This window comes from Populus trichocarpa, chromosome 14, assembly GCF_000002775.5.
Source record: "Populus trichocarpa isolate Nisqually-1 chromosome 14, P.trichocarpa_v4.1, whole genome shotgun sequence".
NCBI lineage: Eukaryota > Viridiplantae > Streptophyta > Magnoliopsida > Malpighiales > Salicaceae > Populus > Populus trichocarpa.
The window spans coordinates 9,078,988-9,098,928 of NC_037298.2; the positions used below are offsets into that span (position 1 = coordinate 9,078,988).

The 19,941-nt window shown below is 34.2% G+C and overlaps 2 protein-coding genes across 3 annotated transcripts; both read left to right on the forward strand.

The window, feature by feature from the left end:
- The first annotated feature begins 598 nt into the window (after positions 1-598).
- Positions 599-7,369, forward strand: LOC7457969 (auxin response factor 2B). Its single transcript, XM_024585001.2, has 14 exons — positions 599-1,355; positions 1,572-1,684; positions 2,026-2,121; positions 2,281-2,337; positions 2,606-2,764; positions 3,047-3,131; positions 3,542-3,632; positions 3,927-4,091; positions 4,214-4,333; positions 4,591-4,675; positions 4,769-4,940; positions 5,079-5,716; positions 5,951-6,141; positions 6,313-7,369. Exons 1-14 carry the CDS (start codon positions 1,241-1,243, stop codon positions 6,407-6,409), a joined length of 2,184 nt encoding a protein of 727 aa, XP_024440769.1. The 5' UTR covers positions 599-1,240; the 3' UTR covers positions 6,410-7,369.
- A 19-nt stretch (positions 7,370-7,388) lies between these two features.
- On the forward strand, positions 7,389-8,464 carry LOC7491328 (uncharacterized). 2 transcript variants are annotated; one of them, XM_024584717.2, is made up of 2 exons: positions 7,389-7,884; positions 7,982-8,464. In XM_024584717.2, exons 1-2 carry the CDS (start codon positions 7,558-7,560, stop codon positions 8,252-8,254), a joined length of 600 nt encoding a protein of 199 aa, XP_024440485.1. In that variant the 5' UTR covers positions 7,389-7,557; the 3' UTR covers positions 8,255-8,464. The 2 variants fall into 2 exon arrangements, with proteins under 2 accessions (XP_024440485.1, XP_002320369.1); XM_002320333.4 differs by having other exon boundaries at positions 7,390-7,893.
- The last annotated feature ends 11,477 nt before the right edge of the window (positions 8,465-19,941 follow it).

The window sequence follows — 19,941 nt, forward strand, 5'->3', positions numbered from 1 at the left end:
GGAACCTAAGCTTTAGAAGGGAAGAAAATAAAAGCAAAACATAAAAGAGGAAGGCCAGAGAGGTGCATCAATAGTGTACATAACATCTCCCACTCCATCCATATTTATACTAATTTTTGAAGCAAAAAATGATGAAGAATTGATTATAATAACTACTAGAATTAACTATAGACATGCCCTTGCCCTTGAGTTTATATTGAGCCTAAAATTTAAATTCACGCTATTTTGTTTAAGTTTATTTATAATCATTCAATTTTTTACTATTTTATATGAGATAAAATTTTAAATTTCATAAAACATATTAATTTAAAGTTATTTGATATCAATTTTTTATTAACAAACAATTTATTTTAACTATATTAATACTTTTTTGTTAAAAAACTTTAATTAAAATTTTCATGAAACATGGTCTATAAAACAAATTCAAACAATATCGAATTTGGATGTCCAAAAAAGAAAGAAAGAAAGAATTGAAGTGAGCACAAAAGTGAATGACATGAAGTGGATAGGGAGCAGACGGAAGTTGCCATAAAAGACATGGGGCGAGACACGGTGGCAGCTGACAAAGACTAGAAAAGGAGGAAAATATGAATGAGAGAGGACGGAGATTGCCATGGCAGAGAAGGAAAAAAGCAAGGGAAAGGTGCACGTGGGCAATCAAATCACGCATCGAAGAAATCGGCCAGCAAAGTAGCAAAAATCGCCAACACAGAAAACAAATGAGAAAAACACTGACCCCATATGGCTTTAGCCTCAATATTCAAGAGCATGATGAAATAGAAATAGCACTATACCACCACTCTCTTCTCTGTTGTCCAGAGAAACACACTCACACACATTCACAAAGAAAGAGAGAAGAAAGAAGAGAGAGCAGTTTTAGCTGGTTATTGTAGAAACAGTAGTGCAACCAACCAGCATCCCCATCTGATATTCCTCCCTCCCCCATAGCACTTCAATTTCAAAAACGTTACATAACATTTTGAACAGACCAAAGCTTGTTACGTACCGAGGGCGTGGCGGTGGTGGAAGAAACGGATCAAAATTTTTAAGAAGAGCATCGCAATATTCATTGCATAGGTGGACACGGGACACCTGACTGCAAACTTTGTTTTTGTCTTCTACTACTAAACTGCGTTGTCAGTCAGTCAGTCAAAAGCAGGGGCGAGGACAGGGCTTTTTTTCTCTTTCTCATTTTTACTTGCATCAATCTTGTTTTTGGAGAAAAAGGAGAAAGAGAGAGATGGGTAAGAAGAGGAGTGTCGCTGGCGAAGCAAAGACGTCAAGAAGTCATGAGGTTGGAGTACTCAAGACCACTAAATGTTTCAACAATGGCTTGCCTCCTCGCAACCCCCAAGGTCTTTTTTTTTAAATTATTTCCTTTTCTACGCTTCTTTTTAATTACAGGATGACATATTTAGATGGTCTTTTTTCTGTAGACAGAGAGAGCTTGATTTATCTTTTATGTTCATGAACGTTTTATGTTTTTCTGTCTTTTTTTCTATATATTTTGGGATACGCGAATTCAATTTCGTTGTTGATTTATTTTAATTTGTACATTCATGATGTCTCAGAAAATAAAGATGATCTATACACAGAACTGTGGCATGCATGTGCTGGTCCTCTTGTTTATGTACCGCGAGCTGGTGACAAGGTTTTCTACTTCCCTCAGGGTCACATGGAACAGGTTCTACTTTCCACCGTTTAATAACATTGCTTTAATTTCTTTCTTGAATTTAACCATCACCTAATCTTTTGCACATTACAATGGTTGAAGAAACAAGATTCTATTCCATTTTGTTTCATACGAGAATTATTGCCTTGAATTGTTTCGTCATCGAGTGTGAATTTATAAGAAACAAGACAGGATTGTTTTTACTGGATTCCCAAAATGTTTATATGATGCATTACAAGAAGGTGCTGAATTCGTTTGTGAATACCCAGAAACAAAGTTTAGAAAACTAATTGTTAAATTTGTTTGCTCATAGCATTTGAGTTTATATTTTTGTGTTCCGAAATCTGCTACAGGTTGCAGCGCGCATGAATGAAGAAGGTAAGATGGAAATGCCCATCTACGATTTACCTTACAAGATCCTCTGCAAGGTTGTCCATGTTGAGCTTAAGGTATTCCATTTTCATGGCATTGCTTGTTTGTTTTATCCATTTGGAACGATTTATATGGTTATATGGTCAAGACTCATCATAGATAGGCTAAAAATTTGTTGTATTGTGTGAAGTTAAAAAGTTTTCTCGTGTTCTTAGTGTTTTGTCGTGATCTTGCAGGCTGAAGCTGGAACTGATGAGGTGTTTGCCCGCATAACTTTGCTTCCAGTAGCAGAGGTTAGCTAGCTGCTGATATTGTTATTTAATCTGCAATATTTTATGTTTATAAATTAATGAACTCATTTCATGTTTTCGATGAGGGTATATCTATATATATCTAGATCTTTCTTATCAATTAATATACAGGACTCTAGTCGTCAGAAGATAAAATTGTCCCTTAAAATTCCACGGAGATGACCCGAATCTTTCTCTTAAATTTTATTTATTAATGTTTTTGTTATTTACCTCATCTATCAACCCATGTTTATGCGTTGTTTCCCTTCAGGAAGATGAACTAAGCTCAAACAAAGATGGAAAGTCCCTTCCCTTGCATAGAAAAACTTGTGCACGATCCTTCACCAAGAAACTTACTCCATCTGACACAAAGACACATGGTGGATTCTCTGTTCCAAAGCGACATGCTGACCAGTGCCTTCCTCCTCTGGTTAGTATCCTTGCGATTTACTTAGCAACTGTACTTTGTACTGTGAGAGTTGCCACCTTGTTGGATTGGTTTCTCCAATTGTGGTAATCAATAACAACATTGTGAGCCCGTTGAGCTGTCATTCTGACTCATTTTTCACCCCAATGATTTTAATTAGATAATTTCTTTGAATTAGGCAGATGACGAATCAATTCCCTTATTGAATAACTGAACCTTGTCAACCTATGTTGAACTATTTGGACAAGGTGATTTTGTATTCATAATTTATAGTTGGTGGTGCAGGACAAGTCTCAGCAACCCCCAGTGCAGGAACTTCTTGCCAAAGACTTGCACGGGTTTGAATGGTGCTTTAAACATATCTATAGGGGTAACTCCCACTTAACTAGAGATCTCGAAATATCTAGGCCCGAAATAATTCAGCTCTACTTCCATTCTTTAATATAGTGTTAAAGGATATGCATGTTCATAATTCATGTGCGTTTATTGTGTGTGAAAAATGAAGCATAGCCTTTTTTTATCGTATGTCCATATTATCATGTTCATAAATGATAAAGATGAAGCGTTTTTATCTCTACTTGGAAAATGTAGTTCTGAATCTAATAATGCTGAAGGAAAAGAAAAGAAAAATGTATTTCATTGTCAAAATGAAATGACAACATGCTCACTCCAATTCCTTAGTAGTCCGCAATGAATTACAAGTTCCATCAAATGTATCTCTGATGTTTTGTGGAAAATAATTATTTTTAATCTTCTTTATTTTTGACTGAATCATTGTAGGTCAACCAAAGAGGCATTTAATTACGAGTGGTTGGAGCACATTTGTGTCTTCAAAAAGGCTCGTTGCTGGGGATTCATTTATCTTCCTTCGGTCATCTCTCTCTCTCCCCCACTCCCTCCCTCTCTCTCTGGTGTTGTGTGTATTAAAGGATTTGACATTTACTGCATGAAGTATGTTAAATTATCATTGTATAACTTGTGTTTTCATGTATCTGCTAAGCATTGTCTTTAGTGACTAACCATGATATTTTTTTTCTGGCTCTAGCCTATAAGTCCGTCCTGTTATGTATCAAATATTAATTTTAGAATAATTGTAATCTGTTACATGTTCAAGTTTTATTGATATCTCTTGATTTGTCAGATGAATAACAATATTTGTTTTCAGAGGTGAATCTGGAGAACTTCGAGTTGGGGTCCGCCGAGCAATGAAACTAGAGAACAATTTATCAGCAAATATCTTATCTTCCCATAGTATGCAACTTGGCATACTTTCCAGCGCTTCCCATGCCATTACTACTGGAAGCATGTTTACAATCTACTTCCATCCTTGGTGAGTAATAGTCATGTGGTGACTTCTGAAGTTCTTTGGAAAAAGGTCATTGACTCTAGCAATTGTAATGGGTTCTCTATGTTTTCAAGTTTTGAGCAAGGAACTTTTTATGCCTTTTTCAGGACAAGTCCTGCTGAATTTATCATTCCATATGATCAATACATGAAGTCAGCTGAAATTGATTACTCTGCTGGGACAAGATTCAGAATGCTGTTTGAAGGAGAAGAATGCGCAGAACAGAGGTGCCAAACCTTTGGAACATATTACACTCTTAACACATTTGAAAAATTTTGAATTCCTGTGTTAGCCAACTGTTGAAGGCATTTATGTCTGTAATCTGTGGTCATTATTTGGAAGAACAGCTTAACTTTCCACTATTGCTGTGGTTTAACATGCTATAACACCAAATAAATGACAATAATACACAGTTATGGCATATAATATAGCCACGTTCTTCCCTTTATCATCTGTTAACCACATGCAGTCACTTTACATTTAGGATTGAAAGATTTGAGGGCACTGTTGTTGGTACTGAAGATGTCGATCACATTCGGTGGCCCAACTCAGAATGGAGAATTCTCAAGGTACAAGCTTTTTTCTATGATTTAAACCCTCCTTTTAGCCTCTTGAATGGATTCCATTTGTTATACTATTTTAATAACATCGAACCCTTACAGGTAAAATGGGATGCTGCTTCAGAGCCATTCGTGCATCAAGAACGCGTCTCTCCCTGGAACATCGAGCCCATAGAACCTATAAGAAAGAAGCATGCTTCTCGTTTACACCTACATAAGATGGAATGCATAGCAGACAAATCACTTCCTAGGTTTCTTATCTCAGTCAAGGAAGGTCAGTATTTATTTATCCTTGGAATTTTCCACTTTCTTTAACTCTTCATGACTACTCCTAAATTTAGAAAATTAGAAGTAAATTTTGCGTTTGCTTCATTTTATGCTCTGACTGATCAAAATTTCTTTTTACTATCAGGATTATTGCATGGTTCAGATGAGCATGCAAATGAAAGCCTCTTGGAGGTCTTGCAAGGTCAAGAAGATAGGGACACAAGTGCTAATCAATTCGGTGCCTTTAAACCGCCTCCAGTACCACATTTGACTTCTCCTCCAAATCCTGATTGGAACCGCTCACCAATTGGACGAGACAATCAATTGCAATTTTGGATGGGTGGCCCAATTTATCCGTGTCCCAGCAATACAGTATCATTTCCTGGTGGAAACATAGCAAGGTTGGGTATTCCTAATAGCCGGCACTCCACATTTAACTCTTATGGAGTCCATGATAATGCTGTTGGAAGCAGAAGCTTGTCAGTTCCAAATGTATCTCACAATTCTGGGTCTCAGAAATGGAGAGGTTCTGAACTGAAGCATGCAAATGAAGTTCCACTTGCTGCACCGCACAGGTATATGCTTTTTGGTGTCAATTTAGTAAGTAATTCACCGGAGCTCCCTTCATCACAAGTTGCCACTTCTGTTGTGAATGAAAGTCACAATTATGTTCCCGTAACATCTCAGTCAAGTGTTTCAGAGCCATCAAAGAGTACATCAGGTGTTAATTCAGAAAAACAATGCAAGAACTGTTGCTCTGCTGCTATTCGGAGTTGCACAAAGGTAAACTGTTGTTTGTTTTTTATTTTTTTGTGTGTTTTAGGAAGTAGACTTTTAAGTTGCACTTTTAGAGGAGCTTCACATATTAAAGCATCTGCTAGCAAAACATTTTTTTGTAGGGGAAGGCTATCAAGTCGCCTTTACATCATCCTTTCTTGAAATTGCTTTGGCACACCCTATATGTGCCCTGATGATTGTTTTCTTATTTAAAATTTGACATAGTAGTCTCTCTTTTAGGTGCTTAAATATGGAACTGTACCTGGAAGATCTGTTGATCTCACACAATTCGATGGGTACAATGAACTCATTTGTGAGCTTGACCTGATGTTTGATTTCCAAGGAAGTTTGATTGATGAGACCAGTGGGTGGTATGTAGTGTACTCCGACAATGAAGGGGACATGATGCAGATCAAAGATTGCCCGTGGCAGTAAGTATCAAATGCTCTAAACAGCTTGTGTAGTCTTCCAAAAAAAAAAAGAAAAAGAAAAAAGAAGAACAACAAGAAGAAATGAACTAGCATTTCATTTGCATTGCTTTTTGTTGAATTTGTAATGGTTAGTTGTGAATTAATTTGGTATTACTGCTATTTAAAATGCAGGGAATTCCAATTGACAGTCCGAAGGATTTTCATCAGTCCTAAGGAAGACATTGGCAAACTGAATCCACTATCACCAAATCCATCGCCTTCAGGTTAACTGTTTACCAGGTCACTTTGTGCCTTGTGTTCATGGGCTTCCATTCATAGATTTGTGTGTGTGAAGAGATGAGAATGAACTATACCTTAAGAATTACACGTGTGTGGCATCATGTTGATGCAAATAAATCTGAATGCAGTACCTATGCTCTAAACTAGTTTTTTTCTTTCCTTTTCTCTTTTAATGAATACTTGGAAAAGGATCCGTATGGCCAAACCCGACTAGTTTGGGATAAGGCTTTGTTTCTGCTGCTGCTGCTGCTGTAATGCTTGGAAATGATGTTGATACAGCTCTCTATGCTTACTGTGAGAATGTTATGCACCGATTAACTGCATGTGAGTGCACAGGGTTTATATCCAGTGTATGATGATAGTGCCTTGTTTGAGGGAATTCTAACACTACATATGGTAAGGATCCCTTTTGAACATATTGAGTTGTTTCATTTTCATTCCTCCTCGTCGGAAGGCACATCAGTTTAACAGATGCCAGGAAGAACAAAAGGTCTTGGACACGTAATGGATCTTCAAGTACTATTTCTACGTCTCCTCGACCAAATCCGTGCACATTAGAATTACTTGTTAATGGTTGATCGAGCCCTTTCCTACTAGCTTCCTGAGATTTTGCCAGCGTTAGTTGACAAAAATCTTACCCCTAACTTGCCAGGAGCTTCACACAATAACCACATGCCTGCCCATTTCAGTTTAGGAAAATGCACGCATAGATAATTGATCTTCTCTGAAAAAAATCGAGGAAAATCATAATCATTCTTTTTTTTCTTTCTCAAAGAAGTTTGTAATTAAGATACCTCTCTGATATTTATCCACCAGTTGGAAGAAATAGTGTGCTGGTTTTTCTAATGGCAATTGATAGTTGATACGGCCAGTGAAATATCAAGAAAGTAAGAGGGATAAAAAGTTGAAAAGAAAATAATCTTGACGATTGCCCCCCACACACCCCCCCCCCCCCCCCCCCCAAAAAAAAAAAAAAATGTGTTCAGAAGGCGTTAAAGTAATCAATCCCTTATCCAGACAGAATCCACGGTTCCCTTTTCCCGCCATCCCTGAAACTCCAATCCTTCCTTCCTTGTTGCCCCGCCTTCTTCTTCTTCTTCTGATAAAAACAAGACGAAGAAGAAGAAAGGTAAACCAATGAGGCTCTCCTTAATGCCATCCTTATCCACTCCACCAAAATGTCAGAATGTAACCATCAATAATAATTACAATAATATTCCTTTCTCGGTTATCAACAATGGCAACCCCCTCCTCCCAATTCGCACACTAGTTGCTTCTTCTCACTATCCAATCTTGTCTAATTCAACCCCAAATTCTCGACCGCCCACTGATGTTATTATAACAAGATGCCAGTCTTCTTTTTCAACCCCACAAAACAGTCAAGAAGATGGCGATGATGATGAAGAAGAAGAATCCCTTGTTCAAGACCTTAGGGTCCCTACTCATTGGTTGCTCCCTTCCAAGGCAATGGAAGTAGTTACCCACTTTCTTTCTTTTAATTTCGGGGATAGAATAAGAATAGTAAATGGGTTTTGAATCATGTACATCTGATGTTGTGCAGGAATCGCAGTGGCTCAAGGTTACCCTGCATAAATGGTTGGATGATGAGTACTGCCCCGAGGAAACCAATGTTGAGATCAGTAAGGTTGCTGCTCAATCATACTACGAGTCTTTGCTAGAGAAACAAACAGACCTGGGTGTCATCTTGTTGAACATGGCTAGAAATTTGGAATCTATCTCCTATAAAGAAAGCTTTCATGGGGCATTTTCGTCAGCTAATGCAGCTGTGAACTTGATTGTCCAACGGATAGAGCTTCAAGGTAAAACTTTCTGAGTATTTTTAGATACCAACGGTTTTGCAGGACACTATTGCTTGTTCTATTTGTCTCTTTCTTTTTAGTTTTTGCATTTCTATGGGAATGGCACTCTCTCTTCCCGCAGAGAAATACACAAAAGGAAGAAATAGAATGGGAAAGTATGTTTTACTTGAAAGAACTACGATTTCTAAGTTGCAATTGATTGTGATTTGAATCTTAAGACTCTATTTTGTTGTTTTTGTGTTGACTCAATTTCTCATTTCTAGCAAATAAAAGGTTTTTTGAACTTTGACTAATTAAGAGCTACAATAATTATTACATGCGTCAAATTTTATGCTTTTGCCCCAAAATTCCCATGATAATGCTTTGGCCCTTATCTTGAGGTATTGATTGGTGCATTCGTCGGCTTATTTGTAAGTTATTGATAATTCTGAATCTAAACTGGCATTGGTGCTACATTTGCTTGAGTTTTAGTAATAATCACTGCCGGTCCTATGGTGTGCATAGGGCGTTTTGTCAAGTGAGGAAGGAGAAACAAAAACCAGAGTTGTTAATTCCGTTCCGTTTCGGCCGGAATGCCCGGAACGTCTCGTACCATTTGTCAAAAACTGTTACGGGGTTGGGAATTCCAAATTATTAGTTCAGGGCTGTCTTTTTGATCTCTGAGACTATGTAAGGCCATCTTAAAGGCAGAAAATGAAGGTTTAGATGCAACTTGCTTAAGCCACCCCCATCCTACCGTACAATTGTTCTCTTGAAATGCGTTGTTCAGCACCAACTTCTCCTAGTTTTCTTAAGCATCCTCCAATCAGATAAAATTTGTAAATCTAAAAGCTGATAAAGTGTTTCTCAAGGTGATCAATAGCAGCTAAGTGTCTCTTAAGCCATATCCCTAGATGGCTCTTGTCTACCTGATGATGCTATCCCAACAAGCTGCACCTGGTTTTCTCTGATAGGAAAATAAATGTCAAGTTTCTAACCAATTTTGTGCTAGCCAATCCAAATTATGCATTCCGCTTGAACTTTGTCAGTACCAGTTTTTCCCATGATAATCATTCATCTACTTCTAAGATGATCTGATTAGCAAACAAAACCTGCTACTTGGAAATAGAGGAAGTGGTGGAGGTGGTTGCCTGGTGCCAAGGTTTCTTCTAAAACGTTGTTGCTTCTAATGAATTTAGGGAATTCTATTCTGTCTGTACCAGTGTTACCAAGAATACCCTATGTTTGGGGTTATGGTACGAGTTCAGGTATGTGGTATGCATTTACATTAACTTGTGGTATGTTGGGATAGGCGTAGTTGGTAGGTTAGTATGGATCATGATATGCTTTGAACCACCTATCTGGGTTGTTTCTAAGAGTTGAATCTGACACTGGAAAATCATTGGGCATATTTATGATTCCTTTTCAACACCCAAGGCAATAAACCAAGTGTTGTGGTAGTTCAAAAGGCAAGAAAAAGAATTCATAGGAATCTGCCATCACGATTCCCCACATGCCCTTAAACAAAGAATGATGGAAAGTCAGGTTGCCCATTTGGTGATCTGGAATGCAAATGTACCATGAATCCGGAAGCATGATCTGGATCACGGTTTCAGGGCTAGCATGATCCTGGTAACTCTGATCTGTAGTGTTCATACATGTTGCTTCATCCTATTCTCTCAAACTTGGTAATGATACTTTTGGGAACAATAGGGGGATTCCCCTGTGTGTTATTCTCTGTAAACCTCTATTCCATGGAAAAAAAGAATGGTATTGGGCACGCCATCTGAGTGCACGCCAGCAACAAATGTTGAATCCTAGGATTAGGATAGACTCCCACAAACTTGGAATCATTCATGGTTGATGTTTAATGCTGATAGTCCTGATGTATATAATTAAGGAAGCTAGACCAGAGCCGAAAATCATCTAAACGTTGTTATTAGGCACCGAATAACTTCGTGTGTGTTTTTTCCCTTCTTTAGATAAACTGTTGCATAAACTTATTTTTGGGAGATTTTTCTAGTGGTTTAGAACGGGAAAAAATGACTTCAGGATAATTGTAAGAAAGGAAAGTTAATTAATTTCATGAACTTACAATCTTTCTTCTTCTTTTTGAAAGTTAATAAGGGTAATAAACTTAGTAGCAGTTCATTGAAGTCGTTATGCTAATGTGCTAATCGACTAAGCATTGATTTTGCTATTACCTTTGACTATCTGCATTACTGGATTGAGGGGAGTGCACAATTGGAAGAGCTGAACGTCATCAACTTGTTCCCTAGAAGCTCTATCATTTACTAAATCAGTTTGATAGCAGATATGTTCATGTTTTTTCTAATAACATCTCCCTCCCTCACCCGCTCCATCCCACCCGTCCTCCCACCCATCTGTGTCACTATTTTTGTAAACATTTTTCTATTTTTGTATGTTATTGGTTTCTGTAATAGTGCTTTTCTGTAACCCGAGCACATGTTCAACCAATGAAAGGTCTTGTGATATGGACAAACTGAGCTCCAAGACCTGTGCTGAGGCTGGAGGATAGACCCTCATAGAGGGCCGGTTTCGCTAGCAGTAAGAGTTGGACTTTCCTTCCCCGCCCCTGCTCCGACGATCGGTTGAAACTTAAGTGGATCCTAACGTTTCGATGTAAAACGAACATGAAATGAATCCCCTTACCATTCTTAAGAAAGCTAATGGCTCCTGCTCGGCATGTTAATCAATGATTATCTGTGAAGAGGCGGTAGAGAGAGGGCTGACAACCTTTTAGTTGCCGTCGGTGATGGCATTATTAAAACAAGAGTATAGTGGGCTCCTTTACAACACATGATTGACCTACGTATCCGTGATCTACTGTCTGCTAGGAGCTTTGAGATTCACCGCTGCATTTGATTATCGAAAATTTCTTGAAGTATTGATTCATTCCCGAGGAACCTTGTTTTTCTTCTATTTACATATAAAGTATTAGATATTGCAGCAGAGAATCAAATATTATATTGAGCAGAAGTGGTGCCCGTAATGCCAAGATGCTCACAGGCATGGGAACATTTAACGTTGTTTTAAACTTTATTATTGTTCAACCTCAATTTTTAAATATTTGAGAGTACAACCAGAACAGAGTAGATTGTTGGACCGCTGCTAGCGTGTTTCGCAGTGCTGCTAGAGTGTTTCGCAGTGTGGTTGCTGGTGTTTTTCAAATAGCTTTTCGTGTCGAAATACATGCCAATGATGTTTTTTTATTTTTTAAAAATTATTTTTGACATCAGCACATCAAAACGATTCAAAAAATACAAACCGCACTCAATTTTAGCAAAAAAAAAAAAATTTAAAATTTGATGAAACGCAGTTACAAACGGAATACCAAACTGTGATCAAAATCAATCACAGATGTCCTCATTAAGATTATAATTATATCGCCCCAAATGTGATTAGATGGATAACTAATAATATGATTAGCAACATTTGTGCAAGAAAACAAGCATGCGCATATTGTCCACCATTTTGTCTAATCACTCGATTAAGAAGTCAAAGAAACTAGATGAATTTTCATGGATAAAATCATAGGTTTAATTAAAAAAATGTGATCAAATCATAGGTTCATCGATTAAGCCATCCATGTTTTTTGCGGTGTAAAATGTTTTCATGTGATAATATTAAAAATAAATTTTTAAAAATAAAAAAAATATTATTTATACATATTTTTAATTAAAAAAATATTATAAAAAATAAGCACCTTGGTAATATAAAATAAAATTGAAAAGTGGTTGAGGACTGGGGTCCGGCAGCAGTCCGGCGGGTGAAAGGAATACCTGTAGTTTCATCGGATTTGGAACATGTTGATAGAGGCAAAAGCAATTCACATGTTCTATTATTATTATTTTTTGACCTGTACTTCTCATCTTTTGTGTGTCACATGCGTGGGGAATCTCATTCTTAGAGTTTATCTGAAAATATAGTCATTATTGTTTTTTATTTTAAAATATATTAAAATAATATTTATTTATTTTTTAAAAGTTATTTTTAATATCAGCATATCAAAATAATCTAAAAACATAAAAAAATATTAATTTAAAACAAAATAAAAAAAACTTTAAATTTTTTCAAAAGCGCTTCCAAAACATAATGCCAAACACATGAGAACGTACACTGTGTTCCCGAAATTTTTTTTATATAAAAATTAATTTTTTTTTGTATGTTTTGGATTATTTTAATGCAATGATCTTAAAAATAATTTTTTAAAAATAAAAAAAATATTATTTTGATGCATTTCAGCACGAAAAGTTCTTTAAAAAACAACCGCAACCACACTTCCAAACTTGCTAGAGTCATACCAATTAACAAAAACAGAATTGTGTGATAATTAATAAATTTTTAATTTAAAAAAAAATCTAAAAAATTATTCTAGGAGACGAACCACAAATAGCTATGAATTTAAAAAGTCACATTATAAAATCTGTTGTGGAGTATTATTTTTTTTAAGAAAGAACACAAATAAAAAGTTTTCAAATTCAAGAAGACACGACAACTTATTTTTACTTTTCCCGACAAACAACCAAACGATCATGTATTAAGACATGTTCGGCACATGTAAGGGGCCAACATTTTGGAGCTTATATTCCATAAGTATGGCACATGGGACGTCCATTTCAAAGTGAGTGGCACACACTACCAACAGGCAACATATCTGATTTAAGGTTGTAAATTCTATTTTGATAGGTGTTTTGTTTTTTCAATTGAAATGGAATGTTTTAGTTTTGAAGTGTTTCGGCGTGTTGTTTCGGGATTATACTATTCATATATATATATATATATTCAACAAACATAATTCAAATTCAAAATAAATTAATTATAAATTATGCAATACAAATACAATGCCAAACAAATATAATTTCAAAATTTAAAATATTTCTAAATAGTCAAGATTAAATAGATCTTTAACTTAAAGTAATTCAACTTAAACAAAATATCAAAATATTATGAAAGTAAAATATTTTAACACAAATATTTTAAATATAAAGTTAGGTCAATGTTATCAAGGCTAATGGAATCTAAAGCATCCCTTGTTTTGCTCAAATTCCTACAAAGTATAAACATGAAAAAAACAACATGAATATAAACCATATATATTAGTGATAAATCTAATATTAAAAAATTAATATCATTGTTAATGAAAATAGTAATAATAATTTTCAATATTTTTATTAATATCATTGTTATTGAAAATAGTAATGAAAAAGAGCCTTTTTATAATTGGGTGATTTAATTAATTAAATTGAACAAGGTTCAATTTGATTCAATGGCTTTTCAAGAGCGGAACGGAACATGTGGAATGAAACCGGAACGTTCCGGACGGAATTTAGCTGAAAAATCCGGAACGGACCGAGATTTAAAATGAGATGAAATTTGTTCTGTTTTGTTCCGTTTTTTGAATTGGTATGGAATGTTTCGGCTATTTCAGACGAAATGAAACAGAATTGACAACCTTGATCTGATCCGCTGTATGATTTTACTCCTACTCCCTTTTTATAGCATGCCTTCTCAGTTTCATATCGGGTAAGATGATAATTATTAAGAGTATGTAATTGTGTGTAGTTATTCTTTTTCAAATTATTATTTTTAATTTACAAATATATTAAATTAATAAAAAAAATACTAAAAAAAATATTAATTAAAAATTAAAATTAAAAAATAATAATTAAATCCCAACTTTTTCATGCTTTTCACCTTCAAAAGTGGTTTCACCTGATTGGGTAACTAAACAATTTGACCATGATTGATTGTAAGCCCAAGAAGAATCATAACCACTGTAACATACTGTGCGCAAATGTTTTCTTTTTAATTAACTTATATGTATTTTAACTAATTTTATAAATTTAAAAATTAATAATTATATAAATCTTTAATAATTATGAAGTTTATTGAAGTTTATAAAATTCGAATAGTTCATATGAAAAATTTGCTTTTTTAAACTTCCAAGTAAAGGATGAAGAGGTAACAAACATGTTTTATTTATTTATTTTACTCCACAAGTAATTGCCTTTGCCTGATAATTCCAAGTCACATAAGTTTCTTACTAAACTTGAAAGTTGTTATGATTTAAAATATTTGAATATATTATAATAATATTTTTTTATTTTGAAAATTTATTTTTGATAGTAATATATTAAAATATCATGAAAAAAAAAAAAACTCAAGATTTCATTGAACGGTGGTTTGGCAGCAAACACGCCCGAGCTAACACTCAAAACAGTCAATCCTAAAAGAAAAGAGCTGGAGAAACTCTATAGAAAATCATGGTCCCAGTGGCAGAACATGTGGTCTCAAAATCTACACATCTAGCAGTCTTCAGATTGTGAGTGGGAGAATTAGCCCACATTTCACAATTAATTAAGCTGAAAGTCCCTGTTTTTTTTTTTTAATGTAGAGTGTAAATAGTGAATAAGAAACATGAAATCGAATAAACAGGTCGTATCTTTAGGGCCCTACAAAGAAAGATCAGCCCTAAATTATTGGAGTGTGTTTGGGATCTCCCTGGTCGCTGGGTGAGAGAAACAAGGCCACTCATTATCTCTCATTAAATGCCATCGCCATGAGTGATGAGAGGAAAGCTTGAGGTAAGCAATAAGTGCTGCAAACATGGCCGCCGGTGAGTGGTCAGAGGGTCACTCTCAGTAGACGTGACGGGATAAAATCAATATTGATAATTAATGGGTCTCTGGTTTATCTTGGTCATTGCATAGTTTCCCTGTTTATAAGAGCACACAGAGAGGATCGATTTTTGATGATAATCTCTGATAACTATGAAATGAGGGTTGAAAGTCCGTATCATCTCAGCTTCATGGTGATAGTATAATTTTCTTGGTTGAAAAAATATCAATCATTGAAAATTATTAATGAGATCCACCTATTTAATGATTTTTATTTAATAAATCCTATGAAACAATCATGTAAGAATAACATTACTCATAATTTAAATACGTTGTTTGTAAATAAAAAGGGATAGATATAAGGAATAATGAAAATTGTAAAGCCAAAAGATGACCTTTTAACTTATTTACTTAGTTATTTAACTAATATAGGAAGAAAGAGATTACAAGTTACAAGAAGGATATCCTTCCTTTCTTTTCTTGAATTTCTATTCATAATGCCAAATAAAGAAATTATTTCATTTAATTTCTATCAAACATAAGCAACATTGATGATGCAAAAATAATAATAAAAACAACCAAGTAACAATCCCAAATCAAGACCATTCAAGTCACTTTCACAAGCTCAAATTTATGTCATGGTTTTCAATAGCATGAGTTTGACCTATTCAACCCATGAATCCACCCACTAGCACACACCTTATTGTAAAGTGTTGAATTTAAAGACAATCAATATAACACCACATGTTTTTCAACTTGCTCAGAAATTATCAGTATAATGTTAACCATTTCTTACCAATAACAATATCCTGCCCACACATCATATTAAAAGGGAATCTATCAAACCACCAATGACACATAAAACATCATAAAAAATACGCTCATCAACCTCTCCACCAATGGTACATTGACTATTATCTTATTTTTCTCATTCATCACGAGGTACCTCTAAGTATTCTTCATCTTTACACCACTCTCCACGAGATAAGTTAACATAACTAAGGTCTATAAATTTTTTGGGTTAGGTATATCTAGGGAGGTGAATATAAGAAAAATAGCAACATACAGAAATAGAGCAAACAACACAAGACCACAGAGTCACTTCCCATACTCCTGCTATGCTCACATCTCCACACATTTTTCTCTTGCTCAACTTACTACTTCCTTGCTTAACATACTCTTATTTTTCTAATTTTACTAGCTCAAGCATTAAAAAGACTATATTCCAAAAAGAGACTCACTCTACCTATCCAAGATCGTAGCCATGGAAATCATAACTTTATCAGTTACGCTGTTTACAAGAAATGGACAAAAACAAGCCTGTTCCCATTTCACACCACATCACCAAAAAAATTTCATGACTGGCAACCTGAAGACTTTAAGACATGGAAGAGTAACTAACCTTCCACTATAGGTACTTCAACTCCTCCAAATCTTCATCAAGTAAAAGTTCTCAATGATGTTGCTTTAGTTATGTAACAATATCTTTGTATTTTCCCACTCCCTTAACGGGAATAAAAAACTTAACACCATTGCATGCACCACTAAATGCATAGAGACAACTCCAGATCCATGAAAGAACATGGAAAAACAACGTGCAAGTAAGCAGGCACACGAACGCTTGTACGCTAATCTTCTAAAAAAGCTAGTTTTACTATAAAGAGCGTGTTTGGTATTGTGGTAGCTGTTGTGGTTGTGGTTTGAAAAAAGTTGTTTTATAAAAAGTACTTTTAGTTGAGGTTGGTTTGAAAAAATAGGTGTTTGGTTAAAACTGTGGTTGAAATTGAGGCTGAACAAAAAGTAGTTTAATGTGTTTGGTTAAGAATGCTTTTGAAATTGAGGTTATAAAATAATTTTAAAAAATATATATTCATATTGATGGTTTTTAATTTAAATATTGTAGATTTAACTATTACTATTACATCATGAAATAAATAATACTTTATATAAAATATTTTTTATTGTTTCATTAAACTATCCACAATTCCATCACGTATAAAATATATCCAACAAGAACTACAGTTTTCACAAATTTCTTAAGAGCGCAACAACATCAGGTAAAATATAATCAGGAACAAAATTGAGATTGCGATCAAATTCTGTAAATGCGGCGTTATCAAGCGATCTCCGTCTAATTTATGTAGTCATTGAATAATGTTTAACACTAGTTTTTCGAATAAAACACAATTAAAAATAAAAAATATTTTTTTTATTTTGTTAGGTCGGACCCGGTTCAATGCATTTTTAGCTTTGATAAACCTAGCCGACCTGAGTTTTATATCTAACTGGATGAAAATTAATTTAATTAAAATTAATCAATTAAACAGGTTAATTTATGAATAAATTAAAATTAGAATAAAACTTAATTTAATTTTAAAAAAATTAAATCAAAACTTTATATTTTAAATTAATTTGAGTTAATTCATCAAACTTGTAACTTTAATGTTGGGTTATAACTATAATAACAAGTTATGTAACTTTTGCATTAATTTTTTTTTAATAAAAAATCATGTTTACATGGCATTATAAATAAAATCATGTTTATATTAAATATTATTGTTTATGCTAAATATGACACAGATGATAAAAATTTGTTATTAATCTATGATGTAGAATTATTTCTATTTTTGGATATAATTATTTTATAAAATAATGATATAAGTAATAAATACAAATAAATCTTACTCATAATAATTAAAAAAAAATACCAAGTATTTCGGACTTCCATGTGCTGGTTCAAGCCCTCAGCAACAAAAGCATTGTATTGCGTTAATTTTTAAACATGAACAGTGGAGATGCTCCATTGTTCATCCATTTTCCCATCACAAGAAGCAGCTTTTTGTTGCTTCTTGTAACCTGCGGCTGTGCCACAGTTAATGGTGGGACCCATCATTGAAAAATTATGGTAGGAGCATAACCAAACGATAAAAATTGTGGCTGCGGGTGAACCTCACCCGCAGCCACAATACCAAACAGCCATAAAGAGCGCTCCCTGGTAAGTCCTAGCATAAAAATGGCTAGCACCATCAATCTTCTTTCAGATCTCGCTTGCATTCTTCTTGTAAAAAAAGCCCAGATGCAATACGAGATTAGTAACTGCACAAACTCTTGAGAATGAACACCACCCCCTTAAAGTGGAAGCTTTTTTACTTTGTCATTGAGAATTGCACATTAGTCTCTCCAAAGATTGTATCTTTACAAAAGTCAACTCAGATAACTACGTGGTCTTACAAACCCAAGAAAAGCACATACAAAACACGCGAAGCATTCTAGAGCTTGTGACACAAGACAACAATGATGTATGTAAAGCCCTTTCAACAACATTATATGAATCTACTCGGGCATGATATTATAGCCTAGAGTCTAGTTCCATATTTAACTTTTTATGATCTTAATGCTTAACTCATCTCGTACATAAGTACAAGCATACCAACTAAAAAGAGCACAAATCAGCTCTTTCCATCACACAATAAAAAGATGAAAGCACCAAGACATATCTTCAAAGGTTTAACGAGGAAATCCCTAACATGGAGAATCTACTTCAACTAATTGCTAATGAAGCCCTGATCAGTGAGGTCTATAAATATTATTTATAGGAATGGTTATATACTTTCCCTAACCAAACTCTCTTGATACGAAACAGATGATGGAAAATCGCATTTGATTAGAAAAAAAAAAAGAAGCTTAATCAGAGTATAATAACCTTATTTTTAGCCATAAGGAGAAGAATCTCTCAAACACCATATATCCATAGTTATTAAACCTAGCCTGGGGGTTGACTCGGTTAAAAGGTTGAGTTTTGGGCCACATTGGTTGACCTAGGTCAACCTAAGAAATAGAAAAAAATTATGTTTGAGGTTTTAATATCCCAAGTGGAAAATTCTTAAAACAATTCATGTGAATGTAGGCTATAAAAAAAAATCTTAGGCATAAAGTGTAATATAATTATTCCCAATCAAAAAGTTAAGAAACAATTCATGTGAATGCAAGCTATAAAAAAAATATAAAGTGTAGTATACTTATCCCACGTAAAACACTTAAGAAAAAAATCATGTGGATATAAGTTATATATAGTTATCCTACATCGAAGAATTAAAAAATAATTCATGTAGATATAGGCTATATATAGTTATCTCATATAAAAAAAAAAACAATGCATGTGGATGTAGACTATATAAAAAAAATATAAGACATAAAATGTTGTATAATTATCCCACATCGAAATGGTAAGAAATAATCTATGTGAATGTAGGCTATAAAAAAAATAAAGTGTAATATAATTATCCCATATTGAAAAGTTAAGAAATAATTCATATGGATATAAGCTATAAAAAATATATGTAGGGCTAAATATTCAGAAATTAATTTTATATTTTTAGGGTTTATTAAAAAATATAAAATAATGGGGTCTCACCCGAGTTATATCGGGTCACTAAGGTTTCAGGTTGATTTGATGAGTCACTCAGGTTTTGACCGGGTCAATTACAAGCCTATGTTTTTATCATTTGAAACTCGATCAAGATCTCGGGTCATCAGTAAAGTCAACCTGCCAAGTCAGGCCGAGTTGAGTTTTATAACTATGTATTATCTCCTAATAGTCTTAAAGCATCCAAAAGAAACATAAAGGGATTCATTTGTGATCGACTAACATTTCATGAACTCATGACCCCACCTCTGACCACTATACATATTGAGGTATTGACTGCCATTAAAAGAAAAGAAAAGAAAAGTCATGTGATGACATGAACATAAAGAACCCCAATAAATTTTATTTTTTTCACCATGATCATGGTTATGATAATAAGAAATGCCTTGAAAAAAAAACATAAAAGACTAATCATTAGAGATCACCCCTAATAATTTATAAGGAAAGAGATGCAACCTAAATAAATAAGAAAAGATCCCCATGATGCATTACTTGAGATTAGATAGGTTTCAAAATTATATCGTCACTTACATGAGAAAATCTTTTAAACTTTTCAGTAAAAATAGTAATATTTCTCTATATCTCCAATGAAATCTTCATGTTTTCAAAATGGATTTCTATAACAGGATTGTCGTGTCTTCATCAAAATCTACAT